Source organism: Balaenoptera ricei, chromosome 3 (assembly GCF_028023285.1).
Source record: "Balaenoptera ricei isolate mBalRic1 chromosome 3, mBalRic1.hap2, whole genome shotgun sequence".
In the NCBI taxonomy this organism is placed as follows: domain Eukaryota; kingdom Metazoa; phylum Chordata; class Mammalia; order Artiodactyla; family Balaenopteridae; genus Balaenoptera; species Balaenoptera ricei.
Window position 1 is genome coordinate 73,288,718 of NC_082641.1, and position 25,467 is coordinate 73,314,184.

The 25,467-nt window shown below is 36.7% G+C and overlaps 1 protein-coding gene across 1 annotated transcript in view; it reads left to right on the forward strand.

The window, feature by feature from the left end:
- ADGRV1 (adhesion G protein-coupled receptor V1) overlaps window positions 1–25,467 on the forward strand; it is a 531,821-nt gene that overhangs the window by 233,147 nt on the left and 273,207 nt on the right. The window contains exon 83 of the mRNA XM_059919079.1: window positions 2,728–2,828. Coding sequence (XP_059775062.1) covers window positions 2,728–2,828 — 101 coding nt within the window. The remainder of the gene's footprint in view (window positions 1–2,727; window positions 2,829–25,467) is intronic.

The following is a 25,467-nucleotide window of genomic DNA, read 5'->3' on the forward strand; positions in this document are numbered from 1 at the left end:
TGGCTTGTGGAGGGATAAACTTCAGTGATTTGGACAGTATGTCCCATTTGTAAGTGATGCCAAACAGTAGAGTTATTTACTGGATATCTGTATTCATATACAAACAGTACATATGTATTTACACGTACAAACATTCGAATATTGTATAGATAGGTAAGATCTTTGGTCCACTTTGGTAATAGCAAAAGAATCCAGCAGTTCTTTAGAGTTTTTCTTATCTAAATCAAAGATTATCAATGTTATCATTTTGTTAAGGGTAATTTATCTTCCATCTTACTGTCTAATCATATAGAAAAGTTATTTGTGTTAGTAAATGGATTAATTGCTTTTTTCCAACGTATTCTGTAACCTACATAGTGCTAGGGAAAAAAGCAAATGAAAATTATTCAATCAGCAACTGGTTTTTGTACATAATTGCCGAGGAATCAGTTTTTACAGACCTGTTTAGAGTATACCTTTAGGTAATACCTGGAATTATTATACTTTATTTTTTAAAAATTCTATTTATAATTATACCTTTTTGTACCCTGTGATTTACATATTAAGGGAATTTAAACCAAAAAAAAGTTACAATTTTTAAAAAACTGACTTGTAAATTTAAATTATGGATGCTGAATACAGCTCTTCAATATCAGATAAGAAAATAAAAGAAAAATACTTAGCATATAGTGTTTAGGAACTTGGTAATTGAAGTATTTATTTCTTTAAATCTAAGGTATTCAGTATCTCTCCCAAGGCCAGTTGAGGCTAGGCCGCTTGAGGTTTTTTTAGCCACATTCTTTTCTCCTAAATAAAAAATGCATCTAGATAACCATCATACATTACACTTACAGGCTAATAGAACCTAGCGCACTTTCCTGCCACTGGCTTTGAATCCTGGACTGCCACCAGGTGTCATGCTAGCATTTTAATTGACGCTTAATAGACTTAATTAAATATTCTTGATCTGGTCAAGTTTAACTGTACTAAATTTATACCATGAAATGGGAGTATAGTGGAGAATTACCAAGTTAGGGGAAAAGGCTGTGAATAAGCTCTTCTTGTGAACTAGAAAGAAACAGCTGACTCAGGAGTATTTCTCCTTTGCCCAGCCCTAATCCCCTTGCCTCACATTGTTACCGTCCACCACAGTAAACTCACAGTAAAGCACATATTTGTGATCATGTGGCCGGCAATGAAATGAGACTTCCAAGGCCTTGCTTTTAAGTCAGTGTGGTAACACACACAGACCCCCACACACGCACTCATACACACACTCTCACACTCAACCTGAACATTCAGTTTAAGGTGACTCTGACCATCACAGGAAGTTCAAAGTGTACATTTTTGAGTTTGGAGCAGCAGCTTAAATAGTTTATAAGCTACCTAAGTAAAAATGCAGTTTCTGGCTATACTGTGTAGCTGTGTGGGAGGATTGGGCAGGCAGCCCCAGGACCTGCGCACCTGTCCCAGAACACCTCATGGCAGCCTTCCTAAAAGTGGATTACTCCGGATTTCTTGGCCAAATTTCTAGGCTGAAAGCCTTGGCTAATGCAAAGCCTCACTTCCTGTGTGGAACTTTGTCTACCTAATGCAAACCTAAACATACTGAAAGCTTTTCCCAGAAGGATTTCTGAGAGGCATTTTTGTGCTGACAATTAGTCACAGACCCCGTGTGGGCATTTTGCAGATGCCCCCAGTCCACTTATGCCAACATGTGGTGTACGTACTTGAGAAGTTTGTTCCATGGCTTCAGAAAAGATAATGAAGAAACAAAATGTTAAACAAATGCAGCATCTCCTGTTTGCCACGGAGGCGTTGATGAATGAGCTAATGCATGCGGAGTACAGGGCAAAGCAGCATACAAAAGCCAGTTGTTATGTTTCAACACTTCTTAGACGAAATAACCCTACTGAGGATGAGAGTGGAGTAAAAGGCTTAAGTGGTAAAGCAAATAGGTTACTTTGTGCAGCACATTTAAATTTTAAAAGGCAGGAAATATTTTTAAAATATATATACGTTCTACATTTAAAACCTAACATTAAAAGAAATTTATACAAGTTGCAAGATAAAAGATTTATGGGATAGTCCTGAGATTCTGATCTTCTCCTTGAAGTAGTATAGGTAGGTGAATTCAAGTAGATTTAAAGAAGATAAGAATAATGTTCTTCACACTACTTGGAAATGTAGATGTTTAGGTTAAAAATCATCTCAGTGAGAAAGAACACATTTTGTTCCTGGTTTTGGCACCCAGGAGCATAAGGTTGCTTTAAAAATTCATAATCACCACTGTTGTAATTACATAATTATTTCTAGTAGACAAAATGGGGTAATTACCAAACCTGAGTTTTGGTAGCACCATTCACAATTTTATGCCTGAAAAATCCTATTCACCTCCCTAAATATCTCTATTTAGCCAAGCCACCTGATCATGGAAAATTAGATTGGAATTTGATTCTTTTCTTAAACAGTAAAACTTGTCTAAATTATTAATCTGCTTAATTTGTGCTTTCTTTTTAGTAGGGAAGTAAACAAGTAGATATTTGAAATTTGAAGTTAAACTTTGGGCGTAATAAGTGTGAGGATTTTATATGTCTTGTCAAGTGGAGTGGATTAAAATTGGAACATGAATGTTCCCTGAGATGTTGTGCTATGCGGCCTTATGTGCTTACCTTTTCCAAAGATTTTACCATGCTTCTGTTTATTCATGGATTGTAAAACCACACATGGGCTTTTTTGTTTCTACAGGTCTCTGCTTGGCTGTTCTTTCCCATATCTTCTGTGCCAGGTATTCCATGTTTGCAGCTAAACTTCTGACTCACATGATGGCAGCCAGCTTAGGTACACAGGTAGGAGAGCGCTGGGATTTCCCACTTTCATGTGATGTTCATGTTTCTTCTTCTGTGATCCTTGGGTTGAATGTATAAGTAAAGTTTAATCTCAATTTAGTTGAAATAAGCTTGTTTAAATTGTAGTGGAAGAGGATGGGGAAGGAGAGCAGTAAGAGGAAATGAGAGTGTCAGGTCTAAAAAGTGTATTTTGTGAACTTTCTACAGAGAAATACCTTAGTGTCACCACTTACAAGAAAATAACTGCTGCTTATCTTGATGCATCATATTGTCAATTTATGTATTACTAACGTGTATATATGTTAAAATGAGCACATTTTAATTTAATCTGAATAATATATGCTCTGTTACAGATCCTTTATATGGAGGGCATTAAAATGATATATACTATTTATTTATTTATTTATTTATTTATATTTGGCTGCATTGGGTCTTTGTTGCTGCGCGCAGGCTTTCTCTAGTTGCGATGAGTGGGGACTACTCTTCGTTGCCCTGTGCGGGCTTCTCGTTGCGGTGGCTTCTCTTGTGGCGGAGCACAGGCTCTAGGTGCACGGGCTTCAGTAGTTGTGGCACGGGGGCTCAGTAGTTGTGGCTTGCGGGCTCTAGAGCACAGGCTCAGTAGTTGTAGTGCACGGGCTTTGTTGCTCCGCGGCATGTGGGATCTTCCCGGACTAGGACTCGAACCCGTGTCCCCTTCATTGGCAGGTGGATTCTTAACCACTGCGCCACCAGGGAAGCCCAGAATGATATATACTTTAAGACATCTGGATAATATATTTTGCTTCATTTAATATTATAGAATACAGTTTGGTAGAACATTCTTTTTTGAAAAACCATTTCTATGGCAGAAGAAATAGTGTGAAAAACATTGAGTCATTCATTAACATGCGTTTTAAAGCATACAATTTAAAGCCCGGAAGGCAGATCAAAAAGATGAAATTAAATGCCTTTTCTGTCCATAAGGTATTCACAGTCTGGAACAGTAGATGTACATACAAGTAACTCTAATGCAGTGTAATTAGTGTGAACACAGACTATTTGTGAATATAGTTGAGGACTTAATATTTCTGCAAAGGTAAGGGAAGTCTTCACAGAGGAGGTGATATTTGGGGTGGGCTCAAATGAGAAATTCATGCAGTTTGTTGATTAGGAGTAAGATGGGCATAGACATCTATATAAGCAAACAGGAAAAAGCATAATCACTTCTACTTGAAGACTGTAATTACAGTTTCAACTGGAAGAATACACTATATAATGTTATTATTGAGAAAACTTTGTAAAATTGTTTTATAAAATTTCCTCTTTTCTGGGTAGATGGGTGCACATCTGAAGTGCAGAAAATGCTGGTGCCTGATTGCATGCTGGTGTATGCATGTGTTCAGTTTACGTAAATTTATTGTGCCGTCCTTACACTTAGGAGTTGCACGCATTTTAGAATGCTAATGGCATTCTATTGACCTCCAAACAGAACCTTTAAAAATAATACTAGAGGAGGAGCTGAAATATAAAATGGAAGATTATCTGGGACATTGGACTTCTCTTGCCTTTTTTGGTCCCAGGAGTGAAAATGACATGAGTAAGTTCCATAACTCTTTTTTAGGGAACAATGAAGTGCTGAATTCTAAGTAGAAGATCCCAGATTGTGCTTTTAAAGTACCTATGAACTATGAGAGGTAACAGCTGTTACCAAAGGGGGGCTTACATTGAGTTTGACAAGACTATTTATATTGCCTTGGTAGCTATCTTAGTTGTCTGATCTTGCCTTTGCTTCTTGTATTTAAGATCTTAGAAAACCCGCCTTCCATAATTAGAGTTTACTTGGCTGTATTCACCACCCACTCTGGTGATTTTTTGGCAGCAGAATTTGTACAAGTCTTAATTATAGAACCATAGAATTACAGACAAATCTTCAGTGTCCTAGCAGACAAATTTGCTCATGTCTAGGGATGTAAAAAAAGACAGGATTTATATCTTGGGATACTGCCTTCAGATTCACATTATACTTAACATTAATTTTGGAGAAAATAGTCAAATCCATGTTATTCAGTATATTTTTAGAATAGATAAAGCAACGTGGCATGAAAAATCCTACAATGTATGACTTGTCACGTGACATAACTAAAAAGGAACTTCCGTAGTTTATTTTTGGCAGGAAGAATTGTTGATAGGTTGTGGATAGAAAGTACTGTTTGCTCAAAATGTTTTACCTATCTACTTTGATTTTTAAAAATACTCTCTAAATTAAAGAGAATAATTTTCTCCCTTAAAACCTTTTAGCAAAGCCTTTGAAAAATTCTTCGACTCTCCAAAAAAAGGAATGAAGCTGACTGCAGGAACTTGGGCCTACCCTTTCATTTATGAATTTTAAAATCACGTTTATATCTCCAGTTACAGAATCTTGCCAGTGGGGGGATTCCAGTTCCAGTCTTGGACCTCTCATTTGGGATCCTCCATCAACTATATGTTCACATTCTTACAGTTTGTTTCCTATAGAGAAGTCTTAAAAAATACAGTTTGGCCTGTGGGTCTTTGGCTAAAAGAGTAAAATTTCTCTAGCTGACCTCAAGTGTTTGAGTTGTGAATACTCTGCAGACAGGTCTGCCAAGACCATTTGGTTTTAAATCTTTATTGCTGGCCTAGGACTAAGTCGAATGGCTTTTGTGGAAAGGGGAAGAATGAAAACGTAATGGCCTCTGACTTCCTTTCAGGGCAGTGTGTCAGTGAGGGAAGCAGTCAGCATCAGGAAAATGTGATAGTCTGTATTTCTTGAAACATATATTGTATCTAATGTTCTTCCTTTAAAAGGCAAAAGATTCTGCTTTAATTTAGAATTTATGTCATTCAAGCATCTTTGAGAACCACTGACTATAAGTTACCAGCAGGTGGCAGTAGAAGTTTTTTTTTTTTTTTTTTTTTTTTGCAAAACTGGTTTTTAGTCTCTAGCAAAGATGGAGTTCAGTAGAGAACTTGAGATATTTTCACAGCACTTCTTGCACTGGGCTAGAGAGTGTTCTTCTGAAGCTTAGCAAATATGCATTTGTGATTTTCTACTTTTCTCTTTTTATCCCCTTTGTTCAGAATTGAACTAATGAGTCTGAAAGGCACTGTAAGAAAGCTTGGGCATCACTAGCTTGGACTATATCTTTCTGTCATTTATCATTTATAGTTAAATTCAGGGGTATAACATTATTTTCATTATATTTATGTTGTTCTAAGCTATAAGAAGTGTGTTGTTGGAGAAAAGTGTGTTTATTTAAATGTCACAGAAGTTTTAAGATAAGATCTGTGTTTTCAGTATTGTTTATTTTAAAAGTATGTATTTTTCTTCGGTGCCAAGTTAATGTTTCTCACTTATCTAAAAGAAAATGATTAAATGGCAAGAAATTGTGAGATCATTATCTTTAAATATGAAGGAGAAGAGAGCAAACAAATTTTCATTGCATTGGTGATATTTCTTGGAAAAACATCTAATTATATCTTAGGAATTTTTATCTTAGAATCACATTGCCAACCCATGTGTGCCCTGATAAGGCTGGTAAACAACTAGGACAAAGGACAAGTTTGCAGTTCAGGGTTCTCAGTTCTGGAGGTTCTGTCAGGAAAAGCAATTCTCCAAATCTAAAAAAAGAACAGAAGTTTCCTCATAGAAAGATGATAAGATAGAACTGCATTTACTCTGATTAATAAACTTAACCAGAGGGAAACGTTTGTTTGTTTGTTTTTTTCTCTGTTTTTTGTTTGCATGGCTTAAGCACATTTTTCTGAAACTGAAGAGCAAATTAGTCTAGAAAAAAATGTATGTACAAATACTCTCTGAATTCAGATGACACCGAATATCTGAGAATTTGAAATACTTAAATATGAATTTTGGGTAGCCGCTGGATGTATGGGAGTTTTAGCTTCCATAAGCCCTCTCCTTAAGAAGGGACAAGGAAATCGCCTTAAAATTCAGAGGACTGTTCTCTGGAATTTAGCAAAAAGTTGGACTGTCAGTGACGTGTCCAGTTTCCTCATTCTGTAATGCTTTGGGATGTCATCTTGCAGTGTCATTTTGTTTCCCGAGTAGGATCCTGTGTAGATAACTCCTGCCAATAGATTCTGCTTTAATCTGCAATTTATGTTATTTTAGCTTTGATACGTATCTAGCATTTTTGAGACGCAGAATCATTGGCTGTACGTGAAGGAAGCCAGAAGCCAACTGTGACCTCTTCAGTACTGACTCCTTATGGCTACTCCAGGGTCTGGTTTCTCTCCTGGCAGCTTGCACTGTTGTGTTGAGTCTCTCAGCTCAGGAAAGTCATTGTGTGTGTAGGGTCTGAAAACATGTATCTTATAGGCATATCTTTGTGGATTGAAGCAGAGTCAGATAGAAATTGTAAAATGTTCATTACTCAGAACAGATTTTTCATTAGTTGGAAGTTTTAGTTAATTGCTTGTTAAGCAGGGTATCCTTTGTTATTTCTGCTTTTGTTATTTAAGAAAAAGGAATTTAAGAGTTTGAGTACAAGAATAAAAATTGGACCTTGCTTTGAGGATTGGGAAGCACGAAGGATCATTATTCAGTGAAACATTTATGATCATTTTTTAGTGTAGATGTAAATGGATTAGGAAAGTGTGTCCTAAAGTTGGATGTAGGCATCTTGTTAAAATTCAGATACTAAATCATTAAGTCTGGGTGGGTTTCTGGATCCCACTAGTTGAGAGATGAGGTTAGCTCTGTTAGGACCCAGATACATTTCTGGTTGTTGTTGCTGCTACTGCTGCTGTTGCTGTTATTGTTTTTATTATTACTATTATTATTATTACTAAACCCATAGTACTAACCTATTTTCTTTACTATAAAAATTATTTGTGGAAGAAATTCCATTAATTAAATTTTTACTTCATTTGAAGCGTCATTGCCTTGAAACCGCTTACAAACATTTATCTTTCCATCCTGAAGGGAAAACTTCGGCTACCGTTTCCTTCTGGCTTTCTTTTCTTCCTCCTGGGTTACTAAGAAAAGATCCTCAGACATGGGAACTAATGTAGGACTGAGAGTGCAGACCAGACTTTTATTTTGGTCTTTCTCATAGCATTTCACACTTGCAGAACTTCTCAGTATTGTATGTGGACGTAAACCACTAGAAAGAAGGTGTAACCAGCACCTCCACCACCATTTCTTCCCTATAAAGAGCTTGTAAGCGCCTCCACTTCAATAGTATTGAGTATGTAAGGCTTTTATTTTTTATACAAAAAATCGTTAGGTATTTAACTGTACCTTTCCTTCACATAGACATTAATTTGGTGAACATGAATAAAGAGCATTCTGCACACAGATATGAATATACATTTGAGTTGAACTTATTAAACTATTTGATTCTAGTTTAGGTATGTTCATTAATGTGGCCAAAATAGTATCACATTCATGACTATGAATGCCCATTCAATCATCCAGCGGTGAAATTAAAGCAAAAAAAAAATTGAACAAACCCTACTTATCCCCCATCAGGATCATCATTCATCTATGAACTCACCTGCTTCCACCTTATCTACCATATGCACAGTATTGAGATTGTGCAACGGGAAATACCAGGCAAGATATGTACACGTGAAGCATGTAGATAACGGTCTGAAAATGAACCTTATGGTAAGAACCAAGTTGTATGTAGAAGAAAGTCTCCTCTTCTCTAGGATACTAGGTAGTATTGCATAAGCTGTGGGTGAGGGCCTTAGCTTGAAAAGACTCCACAGAGCAAGTGGAATCAGACTTGTTTGTTGAAAGATGGATAAGATTTGAAGAAATAGGATGTGGCGTATTCTAGGCAGGGGAAAAGAACAAGAATAAAGACCTGAAGGGAACCCTGGGAGTTCCACTTAGGTAAGACCTGCCCCTGGGCATAGGGAACTAGATAAGCCGATTGAAGGTGAGGTAGTTCTATATTGTCTGAGAATTGGTGGGAGTCACCAATGGAGTAGTCCGAAAGGGCACAATAAGAAAGGATTGTTCCAAAGGATTGATCTGGCAATTAGGGTTTAAATAAAAAATGGATTAAAGTAGAAGAATGCCTGGAATTCGGGAGATCGGTTTAGAGAGGCAGGGTGGGCAGCTTTTACCATCATCTGGTTATGCTGGGTCACGAGCGTGGACAGTGGTAGTGGCAATGAGAATTCAAAGGAAAGAAGAGGAACTAATAAAAAACACCCTGTTTTGCGCTATGAAAGTATTACTGAATTAGTTTTCTATTTAAATCAATACAAAGGTCACACTGTAAATTTTATTTTGTTTAATAAACGTATTAATAAACATTAATATAATACCTACTAAGCATTATATGAGGTTGGCACTAGTACTCTTCCTGTTTTACAATTGAGGAAACTGAGGCACAAAGAGTTTTAAGTTATTTGTCCTAGGTCATGTAGCGATACGTTACAGAACTGGAAATTGAACGTAAGCAGCCTTTAACCATTACGTATACTGCCTCATAAATCGTGAATTAATGAGATTTACTCTATCACCAAAGAGATAGATAGCCTTTTCTACTAAGTCATTTGACTTAAATAGAAAAGGCCAGAAGTTTTTTTTTTTTTTTTTTTTTTTTTTTTTTTTTTTTTCAGGTTTTAAAAGATTTCTCTTTAATATAGATTGTTTTAATTAGCAATGCTGTCTTCCTCATTTAAGTGAAAAATACATTTTGCATATCATACCATTTGGAGAACAAAGGAGGTATCTATTTAAAGCATTCAAAGTCATGAGTAGAAAATATTACTTATATATGATAATATATTTAAAATACTGCTTAAATCTTGGCCTCCTTAAAATATCTTTTAAGCATAGGAATTGAGTGTTTAATTTTTTCACTTTATAATAAACTGTTTATATGTTGTTTAGACAACAGCTTAAACACAAGACTGTTATAATTTAAACCCCATGGCTTAAGTGCATGAAGACATTCAATTGGACACTAGTGAAATTCTTAAATAGATCCCTACATCCCTGAGTATATAAATACACGTGCACACATATATATATGTATTTACATATGGACAACTTATATCAGGGAAACAGATAAGGGAAAAGGTGAGAAGACGTCTTTTTGTTGTCAAATCATATTTATTCTATGTACTTAGGATTTCTGAAATGCTGTGCCAGCCTTTGGGAATTAGCTGTGTTGTCATTCAACTTATTCAGGTTTGATAAAGTCTTCTAATAGGTTTAGGAAAAAAAAATAGGTTTAGGGAATAAAATAATATTAATAAAATAGTTCTACTTCTTTGTGTCCTGGAGGCACATCTAGTATTTTTGTTGAAATGATTTTCTTATAGAAGTTTTAATAGATGGAGGATACATGCAATTTTGGGCATTAGGAATTTAGAGTTCCCATAGCACATTTAAGCTAGTGATTTCAGTGTTAGCTAAATAAACAAGTGTTGACACTATAAAATAGTTTTTTGGGACAAGTTGAGGAGAGAACCTGATTATAGAATACATGTAACTGATGTCACAAGGGCTTGCCTTTATGGCACTGAACTGTGCCATGAAACATTTACATGTATTGCTTTATTCACTCCTTGTAACAACCAGATGAGGTGGGTACTTTTATCATCCCTATTTTACAAATGGAAAGAATGGGACTAAGAGAAGTTCAGTTACCTGCCCTAACCTTCAGAGCTAGAATGTGGCAGCTGGAAGGGTCTGAACTCAAGTCCATCTGCTTCCAAAATCTGTGTGTTTTAAGACACTGTGCCGTGTGGAATGAGAAGGATCATTAGAAGCGGCTAACTAAAACATAGTTAAAGTTTCTGAGGCCAAGGAAGGAAAAAATGTTTCAAATGGAAGGATTTAGCATCAATGGGAGATTAGTCCTCCAGTTTGGCAAGAACAAAGTCGCTGGAAACCTTGGTGAGAGATGATGAAAATAAGACACAAAAGGTTAGGGAGTTCAGTCGATCGGGAGGGAATGGAAGGGCTCTTTCAGACCACACCTGAGAGAAGCTTGGCGGTGAAAGAAGGGACCTGTTGGGGCACAAGAAGCGGGAACAGCTCTGGTGCCTCTGATATAAAAAGCTCGCTGAAGGGAAGCTGGACCCTGGGGCTACCAGCTACCACCCACCAAAGGGGTAGGTCTCCTCCTCTCCCATCCCACTCCCCCTCCCACATTGGTATTTTTCTTTTCTTGAAATAGAACTTTCTTTAGCAGTTTGATGAAAGGGTAATAGGAATTAGTAAATTTCTCTGTGATCCATGTTTTTATTTATACTTTTTGATTACTTTGACATTTTTTATGCCTAAGACAAGTAACTCCCTGCTTGTGTGCCTAACCTAATCATGTTATACCTAGGAGACGATTAAAGCTCTAGTTTGAGCTCTTTTTTTCCCCCCATTTCTTGAATCCAGATTTTCTTTGATGACCTTACATTTTTGGTATTATTATTATTGAATTTCACATAAACTTGCGATCAGTCATGAAGTAAATTTGTAGCTAGTGCTTATCAAATAATTTTATAATCCATTCCACAATCAAAAATATTAATATTATGCTATTCACAAGTATGTGCTTTGAGGGATTAAGATGATGTTGGTATTTAAATGGAGGAAAACTTGAAGAAATAGTATGTTTTATGTTTGCTTTCTTCTTAAGAACATATTTTCTTTATATATCAAAATTTTTTATTCTTAAAATCTTTTAATAATAAAATCCAGCTCCTTTTTTCCAGCAAGCTTTCAAAATTCAGCTCAACCGTAGATTCACTAAATTGAAAATAAGTGGACGCTGAAGATACAAAAATAGTGTCATGGTCACACTACTGGGAAATTCAAACTTTCCCGAGTGCTGAAGTGGCAAAGCAACAGAAAGAGTGAGTAATATTCTGAATGAGGCTACAGTGACATTATCATGTTTGCAACATAGCTTTTGTTACTAGGAAAAATTGTGAAGCAAATCCAGACTTTACCAGAAAATACCAGTTTGGAATCTTCTGTTACAGCCTCAAAAATATAAACTATCCTTGACTTTTAAAAGTCTTCTTTTGATCTCCCTAAGTAAGGAAAATCGGCATCTGAGAAAAAATGTTTTTATGAATGTTTAATGATAGCTCTAAAGAACTTTAAGTAACAAATATGGAGTGTAGGAGGAAGAGTCCCATTTTTGGAATTAGAGGACCAAATGGGGGAATATCTCTGAGCTGCAATTGGAAAATCATTGGAAAAATAATAAGAATGCCTGCCTTGCAGAGTAGTTAACAGGATAATAGGTCATGTTCAAAAATCTTGAAACACAAGGCCTGGGGAACAAACGAGGGGCAAAGGCGGAGGGTAAGGATGATTCCTGCTGCCACACAGCACTGCAGAGGCCCGTTGGGTTCTGCTCTGAGTCCAGCGCTTCCTAATGCCCTCTGGAGAACTGAGCCTGCTTTTCTCTTCTGGAGGTTTTCTTAAATCAACAGCAAGGGCGATGAAAGTTTCTTCAGCCCCGCCGTTTTTAAATAATCGGCTCTATCATGCCTATTATCACACCTCTCACTATACTCTCCCAGAAGGGTGTTTATGTTGGTCTGCATTATCCTTAGACACTATATTAATTTTTGCTTTGTTTATATTTTTCAAATGTGATTTTTTCCTCCTAATCTTAAGTATCTTCTAAGTGTTGTGTCATTATTGTTTGTGTTGCATTGTTAGAACCTTAAGAACAGTAGAGATGTAGATAGATATTTGAAAAAAAAACTGCATGTGTGTCTGTGTGTATATCGTTTGACCTTGGGAATGTGGATGTGTGTACATTTGAAATTTGCAATAAGCATTTAAAAAAATTTTATAGAAGTATAGTTGATTTACAATGTTGTGTTAATTTCTGCTGTACAGCAGAGTGACTCAGTTATACATATATTCTTTTTCATATTCTTTTCCATTATGGTTTATTACAGGATATTTTTATTTTAACATCTTTATTGGAGTATAATTGCTTTACAATGTTGTGTTAGTTTCTGCTTTATAACAAAGTGAATCAGCTATACATATACATATATCCCCATATCTCCTCCCTCTTGCGTCTCCCTCCCACCCTCCCTATCCCACCCCTCTAGGTGGACACAAAGCACCGAACTGATCTCCCTGTGCTATGCAGCTGCTTCCCACTAGCTATCTATTTTACATTTGCTAGTATATATATGTCAATGCCACTCTCTCACTTCGTCCCAGCTTACCCTTCCCCCTCCTCGTGTCCTCAAGTCCATTCTCTACGTCTGCGTCTTTATTCCTGTCCTGACCCTAGGTTCTTCAGAACCATTTTTTTTTTTAGATTCCATATATATGTGTTAGTGTACGGTATTTATTTTTCTCTTTCTGACTTACTTCACTCTGTATGACAGTCTCTAGGTCCATCCACTTCACTACCAATAACTCAGTTTCGTTTCTAGTTCGTATCTAGATAGGTAGATACACACACACACACACACACACACACACACACACACCATATCTTCTTTATCCATTCATCTTTCAATGGACATTTAGGTTGTTTCCATGTTTTGTCTATTGTAAATAGTGCTGCTATGAACATAGGGGTGCATACATCTTTTCCAATTATAGTTTTGTCTGGGTATATGCCCAGAAGTGGGATTGCTGGATCATATGGCAACTCTGTTTTTAGTTTTTTTTCAAGGAACCTCCATGCTGTTTTCCATAATGGCTGCACCAGTTTACATTCCCACCAACAGTGTAAGAGGGTTCCCTTTTCTCCATACTGTCTCCAACATTTATTATTTTTAGACTTTTTTAATAATAGCCATTCTGACTGTTGTGAGGTGGTACCTCTCTGTAGTTTTGAATGCATTTCTCTAATAATAGCGATGATGAGCATCTTTTCATGTGCCTGTTGGCCATCTGTATGTCTTCTTTGGAGAAATGTTTATTTGGATCTTCTGCCCATTTTTTGATTGGGTTTTTTTTTGGTTTTTTGTTTTGTTTTTTGATATTGAGTTATATAAGCCATTTGTATATTTTGGAAATTAAGCCCTTGTTGGTTGCATCATTTGCAAATATTTTCTCCCAGTCCTTAGGTTGTCTTTTCATTTTGTTTATGGTTTCCTTTGCTGTACAGAAGCTTGTAAGTTTGATTAGGTCCCATTTACTTATTTTTGGTTTTATTTCTATTGGGAATAAGCATATTTTTAACAAAGGGACACTATATTTAACGAAATAGTACTGCTAAGGACTACTGTAAGCGCTTGATCTGTGTAATTCCATGTAATCCTTACGACACCCTGTGAGACCGTCAGTATTATTATGATTGCCTCTGCATTGCACATGAAATATCTGAGACCCCAAAAGGTTACATTACTTGCCCCAGGCCCAATGCCCCATCTCTGTCTGCGAAAGACACCTCAGAACCCCTCAATGGTGCCTTTCCCCTCCACTTCCATGGAGCATAACAGCATGGTCCCCTGCAGACAGTTAAAAAACAAAAGCCTTGTTGAGATAGAATTCACATGCCATACATTTCACCCATTGAAAGTGTACAATTCAGTGGCTTTTAGTATATTCACCGAGTTGTGTACCCATTTCCACAATCAGTTTTATTTTTGTAGCTTTATTGAAGTATAGTTAATGTTTGCTACTAGAGTAGTCGTGTTAGTAGGCCTCTCTTTAATCTTTTTAGCTCCTCAACATCTTGCGTCCTTTTGTGGCTCTTTTCAATGACTGGCCCTCACCAAATTGGTTTTTACGTTTCCATATACATCTGTAAGTCCCAGGAAGCTGTGCCTGAGTTTTAGCTGCTTGCTCTACCTACAGTGTCTTACACTTAATTGCCTATCTGCCTAACCGAGCTTTAAGTTCCTGAGCAAAGAGACTATTTTTTACATCATATACTATGCCAAAAGGTGTATAAGAGGGCCAAAATAACAGCAGTTATACAATTAAAATAGCGTTTTCTATCGGCTTGTTAGTTGTGTGAGTCCAGAACCACCTTTCTGGCAGAGCCCCATTTGGATCCCATCTCCCAGGAACGTGTACTCTGTGTTCTGCCAGGGATGAGGAGGAACTTGGTTTCAGGCACTATGCTTTGGTTGTAAGCGTGAATGTTATTGCCAAGTTGAAAAAGTTACATGTCACATATCAACAACCAAGTGCATTTCCTGGCCAGGTTTCATGTGCAGAAGATGGCATGTGCAAATGATTTTATGGGCCTGGAAACGGAGAAATTCCACAGCAACCCCAGACCTCACCTCTAAGCCGCACCCCAACCCAATTTATGCCCTTGATCCTTCTGGAATACAGAAATCAAAGTTAAATGAAAGTCAGCTTCTGAATTGATATTCTCAATTTTTGCATGTTTTAAAACTTTTTTAGTATGGATATCCCCTTTGAAAAATATATATAGGATTAACCATATTTGGAAATTAAATGCATTTTATCTCTCTTCTTCCAGAGGATATCTCAATTGTATCTTTTTCTGTCAATCTTTACCTTTATCATACTCATCTAAGCCATCTCTCTTTTATAGTAGTGTCCAAATTATTACCCACGGTTTTGCTCTGGCCCCTTTCTTTATAATCTGTTCTCTTCTCAGCAGCCACAGTAGTCCTTTGCAAGACTAAATCAGCTCAAGTCACTCTCCCACCTAAAATCCTTCAGTGACTTCCTACTGCACTGAAAGAGAAACTTCTGACCTGCATCCAACAGACCATGAGGATCACCCCTGCCTACACTGATCTCACCTCCTCCCATCTCCACCCGTTCACCCAGCACCAGTGACAGTGGACTCTTTCCAGGGCCTGAAACATGCCACCTCCTTCTTGTCTTGGGTCCTGGGTTCCAGTTAGTCTCCAACCCTGGAAAGTCCTACACTAGTGCTTTGCTCATTCATGTATTCATTCATCCATCCTTCATTCACACTCAGCTCCCATAACATCACCTCAGAACAGCCTCCCTGAGTAACTCTCCCGCCCCACAATATCGCATCCTCATTATGTGTGCTTTATATTATATATCGGTATCTGAATCCTCTTGTTCATTTGTTGTATTCATTACCGTTCCTCGCTCCCTACTCCCCTTCTCCTAGAAGGTAAACTCCGTTAGATCAGGACTCCACTGTCTTGCTCATTGCTGTGTTTCTAGCACTCATAAAAAACTTTTTGGCACGTACTAGATTTCCAATAAAAACTAGTTAGAATAACAGAACAAACAGTGAGGTGAAAGGAAATTGTAGGCTTGCTCCTAATGAACGTCTTCAATTTAAAACTAACCTATCACCATTTTCTCATGAAAATAAACTTCCTGTATTCTCAATTCCTTAAAAAAAGTCAGAATTTAAAAAAAAGATTACTCATATTCTTAAAGAATTGTAATGTTGTAGTGATCTACAACTTATAAATAAATTGTATTATAAATTTTGGTTTATAATTTAAATGTGTTCAATTCCCAATTAGTTTTTCCCCCAAAAGTAGTTATAAAGAGAAGATAAGATCCCAAGCCAGCCACTAAAGCCCTTTAACTCTTAATCTGGCTATTGTGGGTTCTATTAGTAATTTTTCTTCATGTAAAACGCATTTCGATGTCTGGTGGGGAACTTCAAGAAAATCCTTCCTCCTTCCACAGCCTCTGTTACCTGGGTCGCCTTCCTTCAGAATTCCATAGAAGCAGACATGACGGCTCAGAATGGGGTGGGGAGAGGGGAGAGGAAACTCGAGGGGAAAGGCAGACTTCTTGAAACCAGCTTCCTGAGTTTTGGGTGGGTGCTTGTGCAAGTGAGTTGGATAGCAAATGTGAAGGTTCTCTGGAGCTTGGGGACATAGTGTCAGGATAGAGAATTGGCTCATAAAGTAGCTTTATTAACTTCTTATTGAGAAGCAACGTTAGAGATGAGAGACCCGCCACTGGAGTACACAGAAAAAGTTTTTCAATATCCCACAGTAAAATTTCTGTATCCCATAGGAATAACATTTTGTGTTAAGATTGAGTGTAGACACTCAAGATAGATAATAACTAATTATAATAGCTACTTCTGATAAATAGTTAACTAGTAAATGTCTGTAGTGCCAAAGTAATTAAAATGGGCCGTTAAAAATAAGGATATAAGTAACAAGGTTGTCATATTGGTAGTGTGTTGGAATTAGGGCTGGGATGAAATACCCCAACATACTGTAATATGTCTACACATAATGAACAATCCTGCCTTGTTTAGAGTCATGATGAAACCAATGTTAGTTTCTGAGCTTATTGTATATATCTAATACAACATCCCCAAAGCCTTTGAACTTATGAGTAAAGCATTCATTACAATGCCTGGTATTACAAGTGAGTTAATGAGACATAACAGTCACAAAACCCCATTCCTTCCCCCCAAAAAATATTGTAAAAAATTAGAGACTTTGCCTTTAAGGAGTACGGTTTTGTACCTTGGAAATCTTTAATTAAAAAAGTAAAAGTATTGGTTAAGTTTCTTTGCCTCTTTGAATCTGCCTAGAAAAGTGTTCAATAAATATTTGTTTTAGAAGGGCAATATAAGCATGTTAAATTATATAAATAGAGGCGTGTAGGTATTGCTTACACAGTTTCTTCACTCCACAGAGGTACAAAGGCCAGAGGAGTTTAAGAGATTAACCCCAGGAAGACAGTGTAGCTGGAGTGCTGGAGTTAGCTCAGGTCATGGTCATTACTATTGTTAACTCACTAGGTGCTTGTGAGACTCCATAAAAAATGGTCTTATATTGTGCAAACAGTCCTTACTTGAGCAACTTTCAACTCTAAGGATTAGGGATTGCTCTGAAAATGTTTGTCAGGGTAATTATTGAAGGCTCTTGTGTGAATGTAGACCAGTCAAATGAGGACAGGGAGGTCTGTCTACTACCTTGTGTTTGAGTCTAAATCAGAGCAGCAGAAAAATACATTTATTCTGTAGGTAACAAAAAGACCTTTTCTGAAGTTTTTGTGGAAACCCAATTTAAATTTATCTCCTTGTACAGCCACCATTCATTGTTCCCATTCTGCAAATATTGTCGTATATAATATATCAAGCTCTTTGGTAGGAACTGCAGACATAAAGTTAAATAAAACATAGTTTAGACCCTGGTGCATTTATAGTCTACTGCAAAGGGGATAAACATGTAAATAAATGAATGCAATAGAGTTTGATAGGCAGTCTGTACAGCATACAGTGGGAACCAAAAAAAGGGGAGTTTTAAATTCTATCTAGGATGAGGGGTGGCGTCAGGAAAATCTTTATAGCGGTAAGAGTGCTAAAGCTGTCTTGAAAGATGAGAAAGTCTTTACCAGGTAGACTCTACATATAATTAAAATACAGACTTTAGTAAAGGCAGAGGAATGGGCGGTGTCTGGCAGGATTGCTCTACATTGGATTATATTCTGTTTATTTCGCAAGGCTTTTGGGATGTTTCCGCTGGTTAAGGGTTGATGGTGACAGAAGGAGAATTACTTCTGCTGCAGACCTGGAAGAGATGGAGAGTAGTCTCCAGACCTGAGCAGAACTGATATTTGGGGAAGAAACAGGAATGAGAATTTCTTATAGGTTTTTCTAGGATAAAAACTTGGATGCCACAGATATATTTTTGTGTCTCATGAGCATTTTACTTAGAAGTGTGTTAACTGGTCTCACCTGAAAAGGCTAACATATCCAATTCTATACCACAGATCATAAAAAAATCAGAAGTCTCTATTCTGTAAAGTGTCAGTAGAAGTTCAGATGGTTTTTTTTTGGTCGTTTATTAATGCATGAGGTAATATGTTTTAGAAATCGAAGCATTCATTATGCATGGCGATAAAAAGCTATTTCATATTTTAAAGAATAATTCCTCAGAACAATTCTAATGAACTCTTTGTTGTTAGCTTTGGTGAAGAAATAGGAAAAAGCTGATCAGGTATAAAGTATTTTTCAATGTTATTTCGAATATAATCTGCAATCATATGTTAAAGACCCATAAAGGCCTAAATCAATATAGTCATATATATTGCAATATTTAAACTTATTTAAAAATATTAATACAACACTACATTTTATATGCCCTTTAAGTAAGCCCTAGGGACAAAATTCCAGAAAAAGGCTACAGTGAAATTGTGATAACTCCAACTGTATAACAGTAGGAAATACATCCTGTGTATATTTTCTGTGATACTACCCTTTGTGAATTTACTATTGAATTCATATTCTTGAGGTAAAGATAGAATTCAGAGCATAGAGAAATGCAGTGAAAATACCACAGGAAAGTATTTGTGTTGTTGTTTAAAATTCAGCATGTGTAAAGTTATCAACAGGCTTGAGAACAACAATATAAGCAATTTTTTCCTAAATAGAAGCTAGTCTGAGAGAATAGACTTCCGTCAGAAGTGGCTGCTGTTAGGGAGAGGGGAAGCTGAATTCAAATAGCTTTGTGAGAAACTAGAAAAGAGGAAGCAATTCAGCTTCACAATCAGTCCCTGACATTTGACTTACTCTCTTCGGAGTTTACAAGTAGCTGACAAGTTACACATAACGCACTCTGCCTAATCCTGGGCGGCCTCTCTTCCAGCTGATGTCTGCGTCAGTGGTGGCCATGAGAGAGGAAACAACTTGAAGAAAAGATTGTTTACCACTTCGGTGTAACATGAAATTTAGAAGGAAGTGGTTTAGCGCACCCTTGGAATACTGCTTTGTATAAATCTAAAAGATGTACTTAGCATCCAGTCCTAAACGATAATTAGGATCTCATTCTGAAGGGCACCTTCTTACTACTTCTTCGGGGGTAACTACAAAAAGTCAAAGACATACTTTTAATAAATACCTCTTTTCTTTATAGTCATTTATAAATTCTGCATGAGATTAAACAAATAATCAAACTGACTAACAAACACCAAAGTAGTCACAGTCGTGTCCTCAAGAAGATTGTAATCTAAGAAGTACTGGGGCCACTTATACAGATATGGAGCAAGAGAAAATAAGGAGAGCATGAAATCAGCTACATGAATGTGGTGTAGCTGACACACATTCTTTGTTGCTGCACATTTATACTTTTTCCTACTTAGAGATGATAATTTACTTGAGGGTAAGGACTCCAACCACATTTGTTTGTTACATCTCTTTCGGTGGACAGACTGGAACAGATGGGAAAGAAACCATTGACCAGTTGCATGTGAGTAATTCTTTCCCTGGAATAAGCCTGCTTCAGCTTTCAAGGGGAGAATGGCTTGGGGAAGGTGTTGTAGAAATAAGGTCACAGACTCAAACTTGTTTGAAAGGAGGCTTTTGCTGCTGTTCTCCCAGTCTGCAAGCAGGAGGAAGGGAAGGGAGCACCCACCAGCAAAAGCAGGGTGAGGACTCCAAATTCACTTCCATAGTTCACAACGCAGGAGTGGAACCCAAGATTCCCTGCCCCCACTATCTTTCCAGAAATCATTTTGAGAGCGACAGGAAAGATGGGTCTTACACTCACAAGTAAGCCCACTTCACATATGCATCTGAAGGGCGATACATGTGCACATTTTGAAAACAAGACAACTATCACTGAACAAGATGAGATATAAATTTGAAAGGAGATTTGAAAGAAAAGAACAGTTTTCATTCAGATAAATAAATAAGGTATGACATTGTGGGAGTAAAACAATTAAGATACTTTGTTAGTTTAGGCTAAAAAAAATTTTTTTAACTTTTAAAATATGTGATACATGGATCTTTTGATTGTGGAAGATCTGATTCCCCTCATCAAAGGAAGTGTGGCCTTTCCCCCAATTCCTTTCAAGGTTTAGCCTTGTTTCTTGAAGTTTCTATTTTATTTTTCATTGTGCTGCTTTGATTTGTTTGCTTTTTTCCCTTCATTTTCCTAAATGGTAAGTGACATATATTTAATTTTAAATTTTAATTCAGTTAAAATAAATTATTTTAAGAGTCTGTGTTCAGGATTTTTTCCATTTTATTTATATAAATTTTAGAGAGGTGATGGCATTGTTAATAATATTCTTTTTGAGCTCCTGGTATAATCCAGAGACTTTTAAGTATGGCTACTTCATTCTGTTCTCACAATAGTGCTCTCAGTAGGCATTATCATCTTCACTTTATAGCCGAGACTTAGTTTAAGGCTCACAAAATACAATTAAATTTGCCCAAGATACCACAACTATGAAGCAGGACTAAGATTTTAACCCATGTGTGTCTGATCCTCTTTTATCCACTAAACTACCCAAAAATGTGTATATGCACATATATGTCACAAGTACATGAATGTGTGTCATATAGAGCAGTACTTTTCCCTTTTCTTGGAAATTACTGAAGGCTTTAGCCAGGTAGATGAAATTGGAATAGTCAGAGTTAGAAGGTGACTTTCAGTGGGAAGAAAGCATTTTGAGTAAAGAAAGCAGCATCGGTGACACCTTGGGTCTTTGAATGAGGGTGTCAAGGGAAAAGCTTGGAAAGGCAGATCCAGATGAGCTTATGGGAGACCTTGAAAGCTCGATTTTCCAGACATTGGAAGGGTGTTGGTTAGAGAACTGACATGGTCAGAAGGTCCCAGAGCTGCCTCTCAGCTCAGCTTCTTTGGGCATATAGAGTTACTGACTTCACACCAACAGTTCCTTGGCTCTCAGCAGTGGCAGTCACCATCCCAATATGTCAGTTTTCTGGAGACTGGTGTTGCTGTGTTACGATATGGTAGTAATCTCAAATTTCCCATTGTTTTGTAGTCTCTTACCCTTATAAGTGAGCTTGCACTGAGCAGTGGACAGAGTTTAGCAAGGACCTTTTCTGATCAATGACTGCTCTATAAACCCCATGGCTCTAACTTGGCCACTTAGAGTTCTGACATCCCCTGCTATCACTCTTTGGGGAAACTTAAACTCTGTCTGCTTGGTGATGCATCCTTTTCTTCATAGCTGGATGATGTTTGGAGCTGCTTTTTAGCCAAATCGGACTCTGAGGGTGAATACCGATGTGAAGAATTTTGTTGTACATTTCATCCCTAGTTGATAATTGATGGAATATTTTGTATTTCTTGGATCCTATCTCAGTCCATTGCCAAGAAACTGCTGGATTCCACCTGTGCAATTTTTAAAAAGAAAATTAAACAATGCGTTCCAGGAAGGGTTCACATTTGCTCATTATTTCTGGCTTAATCAAGTTAAGGAGAAAGAATAAAAAATAGTTAAGACCAGAGCACCCATAACTAGTGTTGCCGGAAATTATGACTCTGTTACTTTGACATTTTGTGTGTATGTGGCAAAGGGGTCTAATTATTGGGCTGTTAATAATATTATTTAGGTACTCATTAAATGTGCTACCATTTAATAGACTTGTCTCATCACAAACCTTCATTAAAAGTCTTAGAAAGTTTTTTTTTTAAATCTTGTATTTTTCCAAAAAATTCAAGTCATTGGACATGCTCAAGAGAGGTGGACCTTGGCCAGTGGGTCACAGTAAAGGACAAAGATTGGGTATTGTGTGTGAAGGATGCTCAAAATTTGTAGTATTTCATAGATGTTCCTGCAGTATTAATGCAAATTGTGGAAAACAAAATCTGGAACATGATTAGTGATTGGAAAGAAGAGATAACAAGAATAAAATTTGGGGGGGATTTCATCTTTAACATTTGACTATAAGCTAACTTTTACTGAGAATTAAGTCAATGGAAAAACTTCTAAAATTCATCTTTGGGAGAAAATTGCAGATTTTCTCATAGGCGTAAAACAATTAACTTTTCCATTAATATGTTCGCTTCCAAACAGAAAGCTATTTCTGGATTTTAAAATTGAATTTGATATTTTGATTTAGTGTAATTATTTTAAAAGAAATATTTTTCTCATTTCTGAAAGCAGTTTTACAAAGCTCTTCAGTGCTTCTTTGTGTGTCTTTCTCATTCATTTTGGAGGTGAGGATAGGAAATAATATTGAATACTCTGTTGAGAAACAGGTATTTTATCTTTTTGAAATCCCCATTTTACAGGTGTGGAGACAGACTTACCCACAGTCACCTGCCTAAGTAACTGAGGAAGCTGTGAATATAACTTGTATCTGGCTCATTTCAAAGCCTATTTTTTTTTCTATTACACATATAACTGTATATATATTTTTCGCGACAGACTTTTAACAACTTCTGTATTATTTATCATTTAAAAATTTCAAGAAAGCTATTGTTCTGCTTGGGAAAACACCACCTGTGCCCAGACAGGCCTTTGGACGCACTCACCACTTACCTGTTTAGACATGATCAATTGCTCACTGTGTTCGCATTTCACATCTAGAAAATAAATGCCTTTCCTTTTTCTAAAGAAACTTGTATATATGGATCAAGTTCATGGAAGATGAGAGACAACATCCAAAAATACACAGATGTTTTTAATCAATAAGTACCTAAATATATGACAAATAATTTTTACTGTGTACAGAATTGTGATTTGAAAATTCTAAAGATTCTATTAATGTCCTTAGAATCATGTTGAATTAAAAAGTCTTACTTTAAAAAATGTCTGTGACCATATTATATATTATTCTATTTGTAATTAGAGATATGTAAATTAGATTTTTTTTGGTAGTAATATTTCTATGAAAATAGCAGTGCAGTAAGAAAAAATTCCATCTCCACTTTGAAGGTTCAGAGAGCCTTCAAAGGTTAGTGGATATGTCCCTAACACTACTGTTTGCCTTAATTATCTCTGAATTCATTTTGTTTGTTCAACAATATGATTTTAAAGAATCATGATTCTTTCTAAAATATTTTCAGATGAACCCTAATAGATTTTTAGTAGTAGAGATATTATACTAAAAATTACATATTCATCTTTGGGTACCAGAAAGAAGGCCATATCTTGCTTTGTCTTCTAGACCAGCTGCACAGTATTTCAGGCCTTGAAGAAAAGAGGTAGCAAATATGTGTTGATTCTTAAATAGCTATCTGGCTTTTTTCCCTCTTTTTCATATTATTTCAATAAGTATAAAGTCCAATATTGAGTTATATAGAAAATGATGGTCTGCAAATCCCTAGTTAGTACTTTGAACATTTCATTTTAATTAATGATTTCCTTACCAACTGGTCCTTTTTATGATACATAGTTCCCTTTCACAGCTTCCAGATTTAACTGGGAGAAATATTTGTCCCTTGGCAACCTAGGAATCACACTCCTAGAATAAAAATACTTTTCATGCACTTTAATGTCACTGGTTTTAGCTAAGTGGTTTTGATAAAGATTTTATGGACCTAAACTAAGATTTCCCAACCTCTGCATTATTGACATCTGGGCCAGAAAATTTGTTGTGAGGGACTATCCTGTGCATCGTAGAATGTTTAGCACCATCCCTGGCCCCTACCCACTAAATGCCAGTAGCACCCTGCCACACAACTGTGATAACTAAAAATGTCTTCAGGCATTATCAAATGTCTCCTGGAGACCAAAATTGCCTCTAGTTGAGAGCCAGTACTCTAGGCAACCAATCTATTCCTTTTATCATGTTTATCTACATGCTTTATGAAATGTATCCTGTTGTTTTTATTTTTTCTTCCAGTTTTATTGAGACATAATTGACATACAGCACTGTATAAATTGAAGGTGTATACCAAAATGATTTGACTTACATACTTCATGAAATGATTAGCACAGAAAGTTTAGTGAACATCCATCATTTCATATAGACACAAAATAAAAGATAGAAAGAATTTTTTCCTTGTGATGAGAACTCTTAGAATTTACTCACTTAGTAACTTTCATATATAACATACAGCAATTTTAATTGTATTAATCATGTTGTACATTACATCTCTTGTACTTATTTATCTTATAACTGGAAGTCTGCACCCTTTTTTTTTTTTTTTTTTAATTTTTTTGGCCACACCGCATAGCATGTGGGATCTTAGTTCCCTGACCAGGGATCAAACCTGCGCTCTCTGCGTTGGAAGCGTGGAGTCTTAACCACTGGACCGCCAGGGAGGTCCCAAGTTTGCACCTTTTGACTGCCTTCATCTAATTCCCCCTACTCCCACCTCTGGTAACCACAAATCTGATCTCTTTTCCTATGAGTTTTTTTGTTGGTTGGTTGGTTGGTTGGTTGGTTTTTGAAGAATAATTGAACTAGAACACTATGGCAGTTCCTGGTGTACAATATAGTGATTTGATATTTCTATACATTTCAAAAAGATCACCACAGTAACTCAAGTTACCATCTGTCACTATACAAAGATACTACATAATTATTGACTATATTCTCACTGTACACTACATACCTGTCACTCATTTATTTTGTAACTGGAAGTTTGTACCTCTTAATCTCCCTCACCTATTTCTTTCTCCCCCACCCCACCTACCCTTCCCTCTAATAACCTCCTGTTTGTTCTCTGTATCTATGACTCTGTTTATGTTCTGTTATGATTGTTCATTTGTTTTTTATATTCCACATACAAGTGAAATCATACAGTCTTTGTTTTTTGTTTTTTTTTTAAACTTTTAATGGGAAAATTGACATAGCTTTTTTTTTTTTAATTTATTTATTTAATTTATTTATTTTTTGGCTGTGTTGGGTCTTCGTTTCTGTGCAGGGGCTTTCTCCAGTTGCGGCAAGCAGAGACCACTCTTCATCGCGGTGCGCGGGCCTCTCACTGTCACGGCCTCTCCCGTTGCGGAGCACAGGCTCCAGACGCGCAGGCTCAGTAGTTGTGGCTCACGGGCCTAGCCGCTCCGCGGCATGTGGAA